The sequence below is a fragment of the Rosa chinensis genome, chromosome 5 (genome assembly GCF_002994745.2).
Source record: "Rosa chinensis cultivar Old Blush chromosome 5, RchiOBHm-V2, whole genome shotgun sequence".
Classification (NCBI taxonomy): Eukaryota; Viridiplantae; Streptophyta; class Magnoliopsida; order Rosales; family Rosaceae; genus Rosa; species Rosa chinensis.
Window position 1 is genome coordinate 60,089,196 of NC_037092.1, and position 18,640 is coordinate 60,107,835.

Below are 18,640 nucleotides of genomic sequence, written 5' to 3' on the forward strand. Positions count from 1 at the left end.
CCCTCTGTTCCGCTGTGGATAGGATCTGAGTAGTCATGCCACCAGCTTGGGCAGGAGTGGGAGTGGAAGTAGGTGTGTGGCTGGAGCTTGGTTGTAATGAGCTCTAAACTGGTGGAGCAGTTGCTCTGGGTGGAGGAGTAGAGGTAGGGAACGATCTCGTTGAACCAAAGTGTTGCAAACGGCTCTATCTGAGCTCTAAGAGTTTTGTTTCAAAGCGTCTCGCTAGGCGTTGGGCCTCGGCGAGGGAAGAAGAGAGTGAGCCATCACATCATGCTTGATCTCAAGCCTGAGTCCTCCACAAAAAATGGGTAGTAGTTGGGCATCGGTCCAGTTCGGAGCTCGGCAAGAGAGTTTGGTGAAGGTGGTAATAAAATCATCGACTGACCTGCTTAGTTGCAGATGGGAAAGGGAGGCTTTAAAATTTGTGTTGTTGTCAAAGCCAAAGTGCTCAAGTAGAGCCTGAAAGAATGAGTCCCAAGAGGGGCAAGGTGATAGGAGCATAAATGCGACGAATATAGTGTGAAATCCCTTACACTTTTCTTAGCTATTTCCTTTAAAAGTCAGTTTTAACTTTGTTTTCTTTTTAGGTAGTTCGTGGAGTGATTCAAGAGAAATAAGAGCAGAAAGGGAGCAATGGAGCCATGGATAATGAAGTACTGATTCAGAGGACCAAGTTTGATTAACCATTTGGCCAGAAATTACAAGGGAAGTCCACGGAATTCATTGTGCAAAACAGTTGCTGCAAAGCAGAAAACTGCAGTTTCAGAATCAGCTTTCTGGGAACGGTTTTGAGGAGCCATTCTTGCATCATTCCATCTGCAAATTTGAAGAAAGTACCAGTGATCCTTAAAGTCATGATTTTATACTTCAACCACAGCCAAAGAACTGGTCAGAAGAGTCAACGAGGCAGTAGGAAATCAAAGTCAAAGTATGCTTCCCGATAAGGCAGAAACTGTCAGCTTTTCACGAAGCTTTTTGGGACATCTTTTCCTGCGATTTTATTGGAGTTTTTCCAGAAGGTTATTGATCATTCTAGATTATATGATGTCATAGAACACGTGGGAGTCAAGAACCATCCAGAAACTTGTCAAGAAGAAGTCGTTCCTTGTCCAAGAAGGAAGCTTCAGAGTCAGAAATCAAATCCTAGTCAAAACAGGGCATTTTGGCCGAGATTCTTCTTTGGACGGATTTCTAGGGCATTTTGGTAGGTTATTGCTGCTGCAAATATGAAGGAGAGTCCTAGAATGATTCATCAAGATTTTTGGAAGATTATTGAGGCTTGAAAATCATTTAATTATGCACCAAGTAGGGTAATCCTCAAGCAACTAGGGGAGAGGCTTTCAAAGCAGAATTGGAAAAGGAAACTTAGGCTGTGCGTTCTACATATATAGAGGCTCTGAACACGTTGAAAGACACCACCCTACAGCGCCATCTTCTGCCCTAAACCCTAGCACACAAAGTCTCAAAAATTCCCAAGTCTTCAAGAAGGAAAACAGTGCACATCACCATCCATCTCCATCAAGCTTCTGCCGTGACTTATCTTGAAGGAGTGCCTGCATCTAAGGCTGCCTAAAAGTGAATTCGTGGCTCTCATACTCTCCTTTTTACGGTTTTTATTATCTTGTAATCTAATACTCATGTTTTTAATTGTTGAATTTAATACGATGTGTGGCTAGTCACTTCTTGTTAGGGGCGAGGTTTGAAGCCCCAATTATGTAGAACATATGTTTGTTTAAATTTAGTTTCTTGATCTGTGGTGTGGATTGGTTGTTTATCTCTGATTGATTGAAAACATTTACATGTGTTTGTTTTATGGTGGCCAACATAGGATTTATGCATGTAATTGGAGCTAGGTTTAGAAAATAATTCACCTAATCGTCTTGTTTTCTAATCCACAAGTATGCAAGGCTTTGAACAAAAGTTGATGTTTTAAACAACTAGAAGAGCATGCTAGGTAGGCGTTCCACACTAGACTGCAACTCTATAATCAATCGTTTCCATGAGATCTTAATGCTTCAAATGTGTTGATACTATATGTGTTGTTGATAGGATAGCGTTCTATACCTTGATTGCATGTTTGATAGGCTTAGCTATTGTGCGTTCACGTAGACTAAGTAATTAGGGAAACATTAATAAGGGACATGATCTGCTCCGACTTGTTTCTTGGTTGATTTCTATTCACACCTTAGTAATTGAAACTAGGTTAACTTAACATTGTTCGAAAGTAATTGGTGGTGGATTTCCGAGTCTCTAACATGTTCTCCATCTTATTTTCTCAAAACCTAAAATAAAAATCGTTTTTCTTTTATATTATCTTTTATTTTCGTTACAAACCAAAAACCCCAAAATATTGTTCTTGTTTAGGATTGCAGAGCCCTTTCTATCCCCTTCTGTTTCCTGCCATATTTTTCTCTCTTTTCTAGTGTTTGACATTTTTGTTTTTGTTTAGTTTCAGATTTTGTTTGTTTGATTTGTGTTTTAGTTAGTTTAAATTAGTTTGTTTTTACTTTGTGTGATTAATTTGTTACCCTCAATCCCTGGCTTGAACGATCCCTGCTTACTCTATATTGTTAACGACTACATCTTGCAGGGTTAAGTTGAGCGCTTGTTTTTAGCGTATCACAAGGGTGGCGTTACTCATAAGCATTCATCCAAATGGATGGATCTGGACCGAAATGGATAGCCACTAGACCTGTAAATGGACGAGAATTGGATCGGATCGACCTAAATTCAAATCCGTTTACTTAAAAAAAAAATTTAATCCAAACCCGCTCTGTTAACCCCGCGGATCATTGATAGTTCGATCCAAATCCGTATCCGTCAGATTAATGGATACCCAATCCGCTAAACCGACCCGTTTATAATTTCAAATATTTTAAATTTTTAAATAGTAATGTTAAATTTATATCATGATACCTCATAAGATATTAATAAAATATTTTTAGAGTATCACCAAAAGTAGAGTTACATTATCAAAATGCTTAAAGTTTCTTGGAATCTTGAGTGATGGACTGTCCTTTAGATTTCTGCAAAAATTTGTATTAGAAATTCTTAATATTTTATATTTTAAAAAATAATATTTTATTATTACGAAAATGGGCCGGACCATTAACGGGTCGGATTGATCTAAATCAGTATTTGATCCATTAAATAAATGGGTTAACGAATTCGGATCAACGGATCAAAATTTTCGATCCAAACCCGTCCAATAGCCACAGATTTGGAGCGGGTCCGGATCAAAATCCGATCCATTTACACGTCTAATAACCACAGTTTGGACTTGCTCGTGTAATGGAACGTGATTTGCATGCAGGTACCTCTCAGCCATGGCAAGCCAGCCCACAACATCGTCGCCATGGAAGCGAGTGAGCTCGACTCTAGGGGATTTGTAAATGGGTATCTCGGAATGGCCAAAGTTTAGGGGAGGTGAATAACGAGGGAAGGAGTAGGAGTAAAGAGAGCTGGTGTGTGGGTGTGGAGAGAAATTGCAGGAGAAAATGGATGATGTAGTGGTTGTGGAGGTCAGAGGGGACGAAGCACTCTGTAGGGTGGTGGAGGTTGGGGAGTGAGGGGAGGTGGGGGGTTTGACATGCCCAAGCCAGACCACGTAGAGGTAGGGGCTGGAATGGTGGCAAAGGTCAGCTGGGGGGTTGAGTGGTGGTAGCAGAGAAGACTGGGGGTGGAGGTAGGAGAAAGAAACTGTCAAAGAGGGATTGTTGAAAAGAAGCCATTTGGGCAGCAACATGGTTTTGAAATGAGGCATGATTAGCTTGTAGAGAGGTGATTGTGGTGAGTATGGAATCGGTCTGGAATTGAAGCTGGACAACGGAGTTGGCGAGGTCAGTGGAAGAACCGCTAGAGCTGGCGGCAGAGGTGATGAGTGGTGTCGACGACATAGGCATCGCCGACAAGGTCATTGGTTGGGACGGTGTAGTGGTCTGTAGTCCCCGAAGGGTCATTGTCTCTGATACCAAAAAATAGGTGCCAGAGCAGAGAAAAGGATAAAAACAGAGAATTCAAAACATACTTTTCATTCATACCCCATAAATGGGAAAGCCTACAAATTTAAAGGTGTTGAAAGGAAAGATTCCACATCGTGGATCAATGACAAGTGTTCAAATCTTACAATCCTTATCCTAATTGCTAGCTGGCATAAAACAACCATTACAGAACGATAATCGTGATACACAATTATGGTCTGCTGGTGTGGTTTGAAAATAGCTGATGGGTGTCCTTATTAGCTGATTTGGGTTGGTGGTTTCAGACTCAAGGTTGGGCGTCTTTGGGTGGTTGGCAAGGCTGGGATTGCTAGGTGAGTGGTGGGTTGGTGGTGTGCGTCAGAACTGGTGGAAGGGATGTTGCAGTTGCTTGCATATGTCTGGCGACGAGAATTTCTAGGTTGCTGTTGGTGGCTTCAATGGGAAGGAAAGTTGTTTGCATTAGTTTCTTTTGGATCTTTTTAGGATATTCTTGGTTGGTTTTTTAGGTGTTGTAATAAGTCCCTACTCATTTGAGCTAGGGTTTGGGAGTCTTGTTCTTTCTCTGCCATTTCTATGGTGCTCTTCCTGGGGACTATTCGTTAAATTGTCGGTGCTTTTTGGTTATCAACATGATGGTGAATTCTTGCACGTGGTCTAGTGCTGTTTTGGGACATGGTGTTAAAGAGGGGGTTTGTGGCGATATCATATTGTCATACTCAGGATTGATTAACTTTTATTGTAGCCCGCAATTATGGGCGTAAAACTTGGTTAGGGGTTGGGCTCTTTCAGCTTATGAATGTCTCTTATAGGGACGGACAGATTTACTTGATATATATAGATTTACTTGATATATCAATACATTGATCTATCGTAAAACTCATATTACCAATCTGAAAAATCACTCTTCTTATGGTAATATAGGTCCATAAGTAGTGTGAAGTATTATCTACTTCTGAAATATTATATAGGCTCGTAATTAATAATATGATCATGCAATTTGTTCTTCTCTAATATACTCTCCTTTTAGCATATCGATTCCTTGGAATGCAAGTTTACAGTTGTTGCATTCTCCCATCAACCGCCATGGATCTCCTCCTACAATGGCCCAGGCACAACCCTAACCGTTTCGACGACTGCGCAGGCCAGATCATCCACATATAGGTGCGCAGCGGCGACCATGCATCCTCAATTTGAGTTTACAGAATAGCTCATCATCGTCACCTCCTGCTAGCTAGCTACTAGGGATCGATGATCGCATGCACTTAATCTTATTGCTGTTTAGTGTACGTTGTTAATGCATTTGTGACCGACTATGATCGATGATCCAGATTCGAGACTCGAGCATTTTGTACTATACAACCTTTTTTTTTTTTTTTTTTTTTGTAAATTTAAAATAGAGGATTAGGCGATATTAGCACCTCGTTAGCGGTCATTGTGCGGAGCGCCTACCCTCCCAAAAAAGGGGAAGGGATCACTACACCCGGAAACCCACCGCCCGTCCCTCTACTTTTACTGATTAGTTAACTAATTAATTGTAATCAAGGAAAAGAAATTCGCAAACATGTATTGTCAAATTAATCCAATATTGGTTGTTTTTACACTTGAGTGACTAGACAGAACAAATAAATGAATATATATGAATATCACAAACACGATCTCTTATATGGAAAATTACAAACCCAAATCAATACACAACAATGACCACACACATATATAGTTCAGGAAACATCAAGAAAATGTTTGAAACAATGTTAGTAAAACAATGTAACCAAAAAAAAAAAAAAATCCAATCCCAAACAATAGATAGAAAAATATACTCATTGAAACCTCATGAAGCAGATGCTTGGCCTCAAAGTTCTGTAGAACAGTAAGTCCTCTTCAAATTCTTGAACCTGTTGAACTCGAACACCGGTGAACACGAAACCCTCAGTGTCCTATGCCTCGACTTCCATGCTCCCACCTTGTACCTTATTCTTGCCTTAAGCCAAATATCCAGTTGAACCTTACCCGTGGCTTTCTCGAGCAAGAAATCCTTGGCGACAAAGCTGGGAAGTGCAGTGTTTTTAGCTACGAACTCCACGTTGAATCGGGTCACATTTCGATGGCGCTGGTAAAATGGCTCGACGGTAGAAAATGCCAATGTCTGGTCATTGTAATTGACTGTAGCCTCGATGGAATCATAGTAAAACGAGACTCTCTTGTTGGGGTTGTAAGACCTTACAGTGAAATCAAAAGTGCCAGAGAGGTGGTCATTGGTGAAGTTGTAGTCCTTGACTGAACTATTTTCGATGGTGTAAACAAGGCGCTTAGGCTTGACTACTAGCCAAGTGATGAGCACAGCAAGACCCAGAAGAACAACTATAGCTAGCAAGATGATACCAATTAATCGAATCGGGTTACTAGCTGGTCTTTGTGAGGGTCGGGGTGTAGAAGTAGGCATTGTAAAGAACTAAAGGGTTTTTTCGGGTCTGAATTTCTGCTTATCTGAGAGCTAATCAGTGGGTTAAGACCTGCAGGTTTCACATGTTGAAGTGAACTAATATAAGGGAATGTTTGGGGCCTAACCATATTCTTTAACCTGGTTTCCTTCTTTGGGATCAAGACACTTTTTCTCTTTTGATTTCTTGGATGAAACTCAAGACATCTACTTAATAAGTTAAGGGACTGAGGTTCTCATTTGTTCTTTTCTTCAATTATGGATTATGTGTGTGCGTGATTGTGACAGTCTGCATGAAATAGAATCTTAGTGCTCCCAAGACATTGGCTTTGGGTATGTTTGGCTTCTGATGATCCATGTACGCACTACTTAAGAATTATAACTACATGCCCCTGAACCAAAGAAAAGAATATACTACCCTATATAGTTTGTAATACTGGGAAAGCATACTTTAATATCATTTGCTTCAATTCTCTAATTTGGTAAATTAATTTTTTGTTTGTCCCTTGCTTTGCCTCCAATGTATACTAGTACTAAAACCACTCTTTTAGGTTTCTCCCCTTTCTCCAGATAATTAAGAATTGTGCCAAAGATGTAAGATAATATATGATCCTCGACCTAGATCTTAGATTTATTTATAAGAGAATCTACTTCATCTGGCTAGTTGCTGATTAATTGTAATTGCTTATTGTAGCTTGTAAAGTAATATATACAACTAATAAAGACGCAAGTATAGTGTTCTTGTGTTCTTTGGAAGGCATGAGGCATATACTTAGCTTGAATATTAAGAGAACATCTTCGATCACTACTCTTCAGTTTTCTTGTAAACCCTATTGCCGACATCCCATATTTTGAAGTTCTCTATGGTTGAGTCACAAAGAAGAATAAATTGTTTACAAGAATCCCCTCAAAAGAAAAAAAAATGTCTAAGCACTAATAAAGGAAGTGAAATCATTTTTCACTTCTTCAATTTGGTTATTTGTACATTTGTAATCGGGCAGTGGATATAGATATACAAGCTAAAATGCACCCTTTTTTTTCCTGCACACTCACACTGGTTGAGTCGAGGCTAATATCGGGTGTATTATATAAGCTTCTATGATTTTATCAATGAACTGTTTTAAGGAGCACTATTTGGAATCTAAGCTATCTTCTCATTGCTCTGATTCCGAAAACAAACTACCCTACTTTGATGACCTGAATTTAGACCCATAAATATTTGTAATGATCTATATAAATTTATATCTAAAACCTAGCTAACTGGTTGAAGATTGCCTCTAATCACATCCGAATTTCAAAGTGCTTTTGTTCCAAAAGGTTTAATCACTTACAACATTATTGTAAGTGATTAAGGGCAAAGAATGGGAAGAAGAGAATGTCCCTAAAGCTGGATATAGCTAAGGCCTATGACAAAGAGTGATGAGAAGATCGAGGGTGGATTGGTCTAATGTTGGATTCTGTATTCACCGTTACTCCAGATTGCTCTAAAGTGATCACCTTGTCTTAATCCTCATATAAGGAAAATAAGGCCCTTCAGCTCACCCTTGCTCGTTTTTTGACTCTCACTATTAAGATAATCAAATAAGGAAGTAAAGCAAAAGATTAACCGGCATGAAAAATGTGCAATGAGGATTAACTACATATGGATCAAAACAAACCTTAATTAAATTTACTAACTCTGAATTGAACAATTGGAATAGAGGATTCAACAACCTAAGAGAAGCATTCTTTATTAAGTAAACGGGAAAAGAGTTTTGAGAGAGATATAAAACGTCCCCCAAGACATACCCTGAACAGAAACTAAACTAAATTGCCAGACCTACCAATTAACAAGACTACTCCACCAAAGAGAGAACCTAACTTCTCAAGAACTACCGAATGATAGTACAGCAACAAATGTCTTTTCCTAACTTCTGCAGTCTTATCAGTACCTGCAAGGGAACATGTGAGAATTTAGGAAAATACTCCCAGATCTCCTTGAAAAACCTCAATGATAAGTAAAATCATCAATTCCCAGTAACACTAATCGAGGAAAAGGTGCGGTTATTGATTCCAACCACATACTGAATCGTAACACTTCAACAACAATTATATACTTTGTCCATTTAAGAATATGTATAAAAGCGTAAACAGTCACTTCCTCTTCAATCTCCAGCTATTGAATAAGTCAATTCCATCAGTGGCAACACTTCAGCAACAATTTGCAATCATCTTCTTTTTTCTTTTCTTTTTTCGTGCGAGAATTCTTTCAAAAACTCTTACAGTCACTACTCAAAATTATTTCCAAATCCCACTAAGAATCACAAAAGAGTAAACTGGGAATACGCTGTGTTAATTAGAATCCTAGATAGCTACTAGAAAAACTTTCACACATTACAAAGGATTGGTAAAGACCTCCAAAAATACCAAGTTCCCTTACTCATGCTTCAACTTCCAAAAAAAAAAAGCAAGAAGAAAGAGTTTCCACTGGAACAATTCAAATCACAGACTTAGTTCTTTTCAAGGGCATGGTTAAAACTGATAGCTATTTCAATGCTATATTCTTCAGAAATAATACAAGTTCAAGCACGTTGAAATCCGTTCACATGCCAAGGCAACTCCTATAGCTAGATCAATCAAAAGTCAGAAAATAAGAAACCAGACAATATTCTACTCATTGATGCATACTCTCTACAGGTATCTCTATACAAGCAAGTCAAACCATTCCAAGTAAATGCCAATCAAAATCAAACCATAGCCACAGAGAAAATTTGGCCTTCTCTTGACCCAATTTAGACTGTAGTTGAACATGGCCAAAACCCTTCTCCAAAACAGAATAAAGAAGAGGACGACAACTGCCACAAGACCAAGTCAGAAAGAGAATCTAATAACCTGTTGCAGATTAAGGAAATAAAACCTTAACACTGGAATTTTCATCCAATTACTCATTTTTGCTTTGGGGATTTATTTAGTTATTTTTTGGGTCTGATGGCTTTGGGGGTTTAATCAGGCATTGTCCAATCATCTTGTGCTTATCTTTCTCTCTAGCAAGACATTGCTGTATAAGTAGTTTTTTCTGCTCTTTCCTAGTCCCCTTTAATGGAAGACAAGAGCGGAGAAAAGATAAGCGAAAAGGCAAGTCCATAAGAAAAAGGCCAAAACTGACTGCAAGAAACCAGGGAAAGTCCACCACCACTACCAAATACAGCAACATCTCAACCGAAAAAAAAAAAAAAAAAAAAAAAAGGAAGAAATTACAGAACCCTTAGCATCTTCTAAATCCCCTGAAAGTAAAAATATGAACTTCTAGCAACCAAGAATCGACAAAACTATCTCCCAAATTCCAAATCTTCCTCATAACAATAAACTTCCAAGAAAATGGTAATCCAAAGCAAGCTCTAAACATAATCCTGCAAATAAACACCCACAAATACAAACACACTAGCAGCTCCTCCATCTTTAATAGTTTCATAATAATCGAGAATCAAAAGTGTACAACTCCTGAAAAAGTAATTAGCAATGTTTGGAGATGCCCAAATCCTTATGAACTCTTGCATTGGAAATTGAGGTACAACTCTAAACCTTAAGCCTCATAATCAAACAAACAAAGGGGCGACGAAACGCACCGTTTGGCTACCAGGAAGCCTTCTTGACGCCGTTGAGCATGCCCTTGGAGGCGAGAGCGCGGAAGACGATGCGGGACATGCGGAAGGTCTCGTAGACGGCGCGGCCTCGGCCGGAGAAGATGCAGCGGTTCCTGATTCGGGTGAAGGAGCTGTTCCGAGGAAGCTTCGAGAGCTTGTACCGATTCTCCTCGCGCAACCCGTCGGGGAGGCTCGTGTCTTTGCACAGCGCCTTGTACAGGTTCCGCCGCAGCTCGAACTTCTCCGCCAGCAGACGGCGGTGGTTGTCTCGGATGTTCGCGTTTTCTCTGCACACTGACATTTTCGTCCCTACTGGATCTCACGCTCTTTCAGTTCAGAGGGTTTTTGGAGAGGGTGAAGTTATAATAGAGATCCTCTCCAACAATATATCTCAATAAGGTCTTGGGTTCCAACCCCCATTTCCACATTTTGATATTTTCACAATTATTTCTACCAATTATGTTTTCAAAATGAGTCAATTTGCTATCTTTTCGTCATATTAATTTGTCTATTTATTCATCCAAACATGGATTAGTTTTTTAAATCTAAGGAAGCAAATGGCTAATTTTGAAAATTTATGGAACTAAATTGCTTAATCTTGAAAGCTTAGAGTAGCAAATTTGATGGAAATGTAGGAAACTAGCTAAAATAAAACTTAGGGTAGCAAATTGGCTAATTTTGAAACCTAGAGTAGCAAATTGACACTAAGATGAAGAAGCTCTCCCCGACCCCTCTCCTCAGCCCTAGGGTTTTCAAAAATTGTTGCTCGTCTTCATTCGACGGCGCGTCCACTGACGCTGTCATCGAATGGCCACTGTTTTGTTGGGTGATTGTGGTCTCCCTCTAGATCAAGGGGACCGGTGTTTGGGGGTCAGACGAACACGAACATGTGGCTTAATTCTGGCAGGCCGATGTTGAGGGTCGAAAGGGCTGTGGAGGTGGGATCTGTGATGGGCGAGTTCCTTGCTTCGTCAAATGGTCGCTACAGCCTAGTGGCAGGATGAAGCTAAGTGTCATCGAATCTATCATCCGGCAGCAACATAGTAGGAAAGCTGTACTTATGGAACTTATGTTATGTTATAATCGGGTTACATATCGAGTTATCTTAATTTCCATTATGTCACCAGTTTGTCAAAGCAAATGGAGTAGCCATTAGAGCACTATTTGCTAGTTGGTGTTTGTTAGAATACATATCTTGTGTAGAGATTTTTGATATTATTTCGGGAAATACTCTAGATGTTTATTGTAACCAGGGATTTAGGCTCAATGTCCCACCCCCCCTTTTTATTCGACGGTTTCATTAATCAAGACTTGAGGGCAGCCGCACCAAGCCTTTATTAAAAAAAAAAACCTAAGATAGCATTTTGACAATTATGCCTTAAATATTTTAGTACAATTTTGACTTCTTTGCACTCAAAACAATAAATTGGTCCGACCTGTCAAGATAAAAATAAAAAAATTTCTTACCCATAGACCCAATGACACCAAATTAATTGACATAGAATGAGCCAGCTAACATGAGGGCTCTAGCTAATCAGGCCACTGAGTGTGGTGATTTTATTAAACACTATGCATGTAATAGCAAGAACAAGAACGTTATTGTGAGTTTGTGAATCGTAAACAATAATATAAAGCATACAACTAGCTAGTAATACTCCAAATTGAGAAAATATAATCTTAAAACAGACGGCAAAAACCATTTAAACCTTAATGTAAGAGTCGTAGTCGTTCAAGCGATGTCGGAGGAAATATTTTCGAGGATTGCTCGCTGGAGCAAATAAACCAAAACTATCCTCTATTTTCCACCCTCTATCGATATGGTCGTGAAGAAACATCATTTCTTCCCTAACAGAGATATCTCTCTCAACTCGCAATGGTCTTGGTCCCCTCAACATACTAGCAGTTGATATTTCTCTGCAATACAAATCGGGAATGGTGAAACTAATTAACCCTCTTATTGTAATTGTCCTTCCAGTACTCTTTAGTAGTTGATTTCTCACTCTCAGACATTGAGTTCCTCTGTAGTGATGGTGGCAGTGGATGCATTCGGTCCCACTCCTTCCAAAACTCCTCATAAGTTATGAATCTTTGGTATGTGTCTGCCTCGTCCTCCTCTGATGGTTCCCACAATTCAGTTCTGTTAGAACAAATAAAAGGAAAATGAAAATTTCTTACAGTTGGATTTGGACCTCTTTTGAATTTAGGAGCAATGTTGCTATAGAATGGGGAGTTCTGAGCTACAGGAAAAGGGCTCAGTATGGTTTGATTAGTCCTCCGCTTCTTCTTTGCCAGACTGCTGCTCGTCGACACAGATACTGTGTTTTTTTCTTCCGGAATTCTTTTTCCAACCATCTTACCTTTGTGATAAAAACCTTCCAGTACCATATGGATCCGAGAATGAGGATTGGTGAGTTAGAAACCAACATTATTATGTGGACTAGAGTGTGCACCCAAGTAACTTCGATGCTCTCCATTTGGTTTTTCCCTCTTCTTCAAAATCATTCTTCGCAGCATAGTGTCTTGCTCTATGAATTTGCTAGAGTTTTGAAATATGGTGTCTAAACTGATTATCACACAAAATATATGTTATACACTACGGTTGGGTCACAAAGTAGAATATATGTCTATATTTACATGAAAAAGTATGATATCATTCTATAAATGTGTAACAACTACATGCATGCATGTTTAACATAAGCTCAAATAATTGAATATAAATCTCGATTTTATCATTCAAGTTTGATGTTGATCAAGTCGGTCAGCAGGGTCGGACCTGACACGAGGCCCAAGAGTCAGCTGACTCAGGCTCAGAAATTCAAGAGGCCCAATTTTTTTTTTATAGCTTTTTATTGTAAATGCCGTATGTGTCAGTAATTTAAAGACAAGAGCAATTGTGTGTGAACATATTAATTGAGAGTTATCATTTCCCCAATTAAAGGAAAGAAACATAAGTTTAAGGGGGCCCACAAATAGGGATGGCAAAAATCCCCATCGGGTAGGATACCCATAGGCCATAGGGTATTTGACCCTAATGGGGAGAAATTCGGGGAAAATCGGATAATGGGGATGGGGATCCCCAATATTCGAATTATGAAATCGGGTACGGGGCGGGGATGATATTTTGATCCTCATTCTCATACCCACCCAATAAGAATTATACGAAATACATATATATATTTGTTTATTTATTATATATCTATTTTTGATATTATTTATAAATAAATATTTATGTAAACTTCATCTTTTTGTTAATATTTAAATTCTGTTAATAAATATGTTCAAAAAAGGAAGATTATTTTTATAAAAGATCTTTATCAACATGTTAATTTTCCTTGATTGAAATAAGAAATTCATTTTATTTTGATGTTCAATTTTAACTTCATATTTTACAATCCATAATTGTTTGTATAAATTTTTATATAATAAATTGGTAATATTCTTAGTGGGGATTGGGGCGGGTATGGGGACCTAATCCCCAATGGGGACGGAGACGGGGAATCCCTAGTATCTTATTACGGGGATTGGGGAGGATATGGGGATGAAGAATGAAATCGGGTATGGGGATGGTAATTTAATCCCCTTACCCTACCCTCCCCATTGCCATCCCTACCCACAAAAAGTTTGACAGATTTATATATAATGCTAGATATATATAATTTAATATATAACGTTAAAGTGTATTTACACCCATTTAGACGTAAAAGAAAGAAAATGGGATACACTCATTAATTAGTACTCCAAAGTTGTACCCCCCCCAAAAAAAAAGTTTTAATTAAAAAAATAAAAAAGGGGTAGAAGCCTCACTGCCTAGGAGATTTATTGTATAAATAGGATTCATAATATAAATAGGATTACTAGAATATTTATATATAATTACTAGAATAATTACTTTTGGATATTACATGTTGTTTTTGTTTTTTTATTATTAGATTTCGAGTTTATAGCTTTAGTTCCAATTTTTTTTTTTTAATGCACGCTTTGATTTGGGGGCCCAACTCTTAGAGTTCGCCTCAGGTCTGAAAATCTCAGGTCCGAAAATCTCAGGTCCGGGCTTGAGTCGGTGTTGTGGCTACAATTATATTAGTTAAGCTGCTAATTGTTCATTTCAACATTTTTCTGTAAAAAATTTAATCTATAATGTCCTATCACTTAAAATGTCATAGAAATCAAGACTAGCATCATTGAGCGGTATACTTTTGGCTTTTAGTTTTCGTTGTCTAAAGAGTATTGACTAAAGTATGTTTGTTGGTTCTAGTGGTATACAAATTTCCTTATAGGAGGCCAACAGCTTATCAGCCTTATCTATAAAATTCCCATAATTTTTCTTTTGAAATTCAAATAACTTCTCTATCACATTCTTCATATTTTATTAATCACAATTAAATATAGTAATAATTAATTTGATAACTGTGATTATTTAATGATAAAAATTAATATATGTTACAAATTGTGTGTTTGGTTCACACTCTAGTTACTTTTTTTTGAGAGGAAGATGTCAGCCCTTTATTAAAAATGTAACAATTACAAATTACAAGCTAGTTGCAGCTGAGAGGAACGAAGGAACAGAAAAATAAAAACAATCTTGGGAGAGAGAGCAAGCGTGAGCTGCTAGGTGATGAGCAACAGAGTTACCCATTCTCCCAATATAAGCCACCCTCAAAACCGAAAAGGCCTCCAACTGTAAAACTAAGTCATCATACAATCTTCTCTGTGTTAGGAGCAGTAGCATCCATCAATTGACACTGAACATTCAGTGCGTCCATCTCCATAATAGCAGGTAGGAAAGAATGGTCTATCGCAAAAGCCAAAGCCTTCTTACAAGCCAACAATTCCCCATGTTCTGGAGAAAGCAAACCATACACAGGACAAGCTCCTCCTACTAACATTGCCCCAGTCTCATTACGGATAACAAACTCGACGCCACCCTGACCAGTAACATGATTGAACGATCCGTCCACATTAATTTTCAGTAAACCCAATGGGGGAGCAGACCAGCGCACTACCTTATGCCTTCGGCTCACGCCGTTTGTTTCCTTCAAATTATGGAACCTAAATTCTTGCAGTCGGGACACAGAGTTAAGGATCACATCACAACTCGTTCCCTTTTTCTGACTCCAGATTCTCTCATTCCGCTCCTTCCAAACACCATATAGAAGAAATATAAGAGTTCCAAAGTCAAATGCGAACAGTTCCTGAGCACACGAGGTCAGCCATAGATGCAAACTGCTGTGCCGAAGCTGAGGCCCATAACATACCTGTTTCAAAATAGCATTAGACTGAAGCACAGATCAGTAAAGCTACACTCTCGACACAAATGTAGCGTTGACTCATGCTCCACTTCACACAGTGCGCACAAGGTCGATTCCAGTTGCACCCTTCTTTGTTCAAGTTTAGCAAGTGAAGGCAATATATCCAAACAAACTCTCCACATATGAATCTTCGCCTTATTTGGAACATTAACCTTCCATAATTTCTTCCAGAAGACACTCCCTAAAGAAGAGATCATAAGATTATGGGTAGTAGAAGAGGAGAAAAAGAACCTGTACACAGATTTCAAGGAGTACCGCCATCCTTTGTCAGCTTCCAGACCAACCTATCCGCACACTCTGGTTACTTGTATGAGTTGTAATAGAGTTAATATTAGAGATATTCTCGGAGATATCTCTGTAGATATCCAATCATTGTACGATTATGTTTTTATGTACAACTCCGATTCTATGCTTGTAATCCTCTATATAAAGAGGTTTCTATTATCAATGAAAGCACAACTCATTCTCCCAATTCTCTCTGCATTCCTTTTTCCTAAAAGAATATAATTTTAAGAGATAAGAGATAAAAGAGTAAAAATTTTCAAAATAATGATTCCTTAAAGGGACTCTTGTTTTCTCTCTCTTCACTTTCTTTAAAATAAGGAATCTGTTGGAGAAAAAAATATAATAGAGAAATTACAAGTTATAGGAAATCTATTGGAGATGCTCTTAATGATCAAATGAAATACAAATTTCCTTAAACTTTAGATTTATTGTAACAGTATATTTCCTTTTCAGTAATTGGTTGTAACCATTAAATGTCATGTAAGTTTCAATTAGTTTATTTTGAGTTCCGCACCATTTTGAATCTACATATAAAGTCCTAAGAGTATCTTTTGCAATACTAACTATTTTTTAGTCAAATTTTAGCCAAACTAGCTTCTATTTTGGCTAGCCACTTCGGAAACATGTTCGCATTAGTTCTCTCTATTTAGCTAGTTCTAAATTTAGAAAATACTTGAAATCCCAAATATTTCTACCAAATTTTTATACCAAATGATATGTCATTGCATGGAAAAAGGTCTAGTGTTTGAGTCCCAACTCCCACAAGCTTGTGACCAACAAATTTGAGGGATTTTTAGGTACTCGTGGAGTCGCAGTGGGATATTAGCCTGACTTTTCTTGAATACCCTTGTGGATATTGGTCCAGATACTTACTAGGTGGGTGTATTACTAACTTGTTAGGGTAACCGATGTGGCTTGCTACCTCACCCCGATAAAAAAAATGTGTTATATACCACATCATGTTCAAGTAAACCCTAATTTGTGTTTGATTCAAACTCTAGATTACTTGCTCTTGTGGTAATAGGATTAAATTAGAATGATCTAGATTCCTATTCAATATACGATTACTTTCCTTGTATGATTGAGATTCTATGTATTGTAATCCTCTATATAAAGAGGCCCTTATTATCAATGAGAATACACAGCAAATTCCTCTCAAATTCAATTTCTCTAAAACACGTTATCAGCACGAAGCCCTAACCCTGAAACCCTAAATTCGTAGCCTTCAAATCCCAGAAACCACCGCCGCCCACTTTGAAGATCTCAACTCCAGGAATCCAGAACCGGCCGGAAAACCACCGAACCGGCCACCGGAAGTAACGAAGTCCCTCTGCCCGGTTCAAAGCCTTCCTTCCAGCCTCCTGCTGCCATCTTCCACCAGCAGCAACACCACTATTCCAAGACCCCGGAACCGGAAACTTCAATCTCGGACCCGGCCTGAAGTTACCTGAACCGGCCACCAGAATAGACTGTAGCCGAACCGGCAGAAAGAAAGAAAGAAAAAAAAAAGAGGTAGAAGCAGATCAGCCCTAGGCCCAGAAGCAAACCTCAAGCCCACAGTCGCTGCTCTCGGCCCAAATCAAATCAGGTCCACGTCAGCATCCAGTCACCTGCCACGTCAGCAACCGGGGGCCACTTCAGCACCTCTGGTCAATGACCAGTCAACATTTTCCGGCGACTTTTCTGGTCAAAATTTCTGGCAATTTTTTAAGGTAAACTTTTCTAAAAGTTCCTGTTTTTGAAGTTTTTATTACTTTTCTCTTCTTTTTATCGGGGATTTCCAACATCCCTTCTCCTACCCCCTTTTCTTCTTCATAGGGGAGACCAAAGGCCGAACTGTGGGGGTTCGTGCTTACTCCAAGCTTGGAGCTTGTAGAGTTCTCCAAACTTAGAGTTTGTTGAGAAGAAAACGATCGATCACATACATCGTTGTTTTGATCTAATCCAAAACCCCTCTTGGAATCGGATTTTCTTGGAAGCGAATACGCTCAGAAAATCCCTAATTTCTTGGAAGGCGACTACGCTCAGAAATTTTATAGTTTTTCGTGGTAGCCCTTTTTGCTCCGAAACTAACCCTATTTTCTTGTTTTTTTTTTTTCAGGATGAAACCTGAACAAGTTAAGCTTCGCTCCACTAGAGACAACAGGCGCAGGATACCACAAGTGGGTCCGTGATGTGCGCTAAGGCTGATGGGATCTTGAGTACGATCCAAGAGCCAAGTCAGGATGTGCTTACTCCTCAACAAGCTGATGCTTTTGAAGCAAATAGAGCTAAGAGAGAGGCGAATGAAGCTAAAGCCATCATTCTCATGACAAGGCACATGAATGACGTCCTCCAAAATGAGTATCTCAATTAGGAAGACCCAAGAAAACTATGGGTAGAACTCGAGCAGCGTTTTGGCAACGTCCGTGATTCCCCGCTTCCAGACTTAGAAGTGAGATGGCATAGCCTCCGCTTCTCTGATTTCAAGTCTGTACTTGACTACAATTTAGAAGCACTTCGTATCAAGTCTATGATGGAATTCTGTGGACAGAAAATCACTGATTCGATGTTGATCGAGAAGACTCTCTCCACCTTCCCCGTCTCTGCATTGATGATAGCCAAGAACTATCGGATTGACGTCAATGCTAGACGCATCACAAGATTTCATGAGCTAATTGGTGCCATAAACGTAGCTGAAAAGCACGATAACATACTTGTGAAGAACTATAACTCTAGACCCGTGGGAACCAAGCCATATCCGGAGTTTAATTATAGTCGCGCCTCCAAGGGAGGACGCAAGGAGCGAAACCCTAAGAGTAGGGATAATTATGTACGTTCTTGTCCATATTCTCGCCCTAAAGAGGAAGGAAACCGCCAAGATAGGCGTGCACAAAATCGTGGAGGTAAACGTGTGGAGAGAGAGAGAGAGAGAGAGAGAGAGAGGCTAAGCCTCCGGTTATGGTGGAACGCCACCAAAGGCAATAACCGTCCTCAAAACGCTCCTAGAGCGCCTCGATCAAAGGA

The 18,640-nt window shown here is 39.1% G+C and overlaps 3 protein-coding genes across 3 annotated transcripts; all 3 read right to left on the reverse strand.

Moving 5' to 3' along the window:
• Nucleotides 1-5,829: 5,829 nt before the first annotated feature.
• Nucleotides 5,830-6,420, reverse strand: LOC112166233 (uncharacterized protein At1g08160). Its single transcript, XM_024303021.2, has one exon. The coding sequence runs from the start codon at nt 6,418-6,420 to the stop codon at nt 5,830-5,832; it is 591 nt and encodes a 196-aa protein (XP_024158789.1).
• A 1,694-nt stretch (nt 6,421-8,114) lies between these two features.
• On the reverse strand, nt 8,115-10,417 carry LOC112202064 (ribosomal protein S14, mitochondrial). Its single transcript, XM_024342967.2, has 2 exons — nt 10,023-10,417; nt 8,115-8,348 (listed from the first exon to the last, which is right to left on the reverse strand). Exon 1 carries the CDS (start codon nt 10,339-10,341, stop codon nt 10,030-10,032), a length of 312 nt encoding a protein of 103 aa, XP_024198735.1. The 5' UTR covers nt 10,342-10,417; the 3' UTR covers nt 8,115-8,348; nt 10,023-10,029.
• Nucleotides 10,418-14,734: 4,317 nt separating this feature from the next.
• On the reverse strand, nt 14,735-15,610 carry LOC112163764. The gene is made up of 2 exons (XM_024300029.1): nt 15,605-15,610; nt 14,735-15,295 (listed from the first exon to the last, which is right to left on the reverse strand). The coding sequence occupies exons 1-2, from the start codon at nt 15,608-15,610 to the stop codon at nt 14,735-14,737; spliced, it is 567 nt and encodes a 188-aa protein (XP_024155797.1).
• Between the last annotated feature and the right edge of the window lie 3,030 nt (nt 15,611-18,640).

Bases quoted from the DNA above. Each gene is read 5' to 3' on its own strand.
- LOC112166233 (XM_024303021.2), bottom strand. From the start codon at position 6,420: ATGCCTACTTCTACACCCCGACCCTCACAAAGACCAGCTAGTAACCCG.
- LOC112202064 (XM_024342967.2), bottom strand. From the start codon at position 10,341: ATGTCAGTGTGCAGAGAAAACGCGAACATCCGAGACAACCACCGCCGT.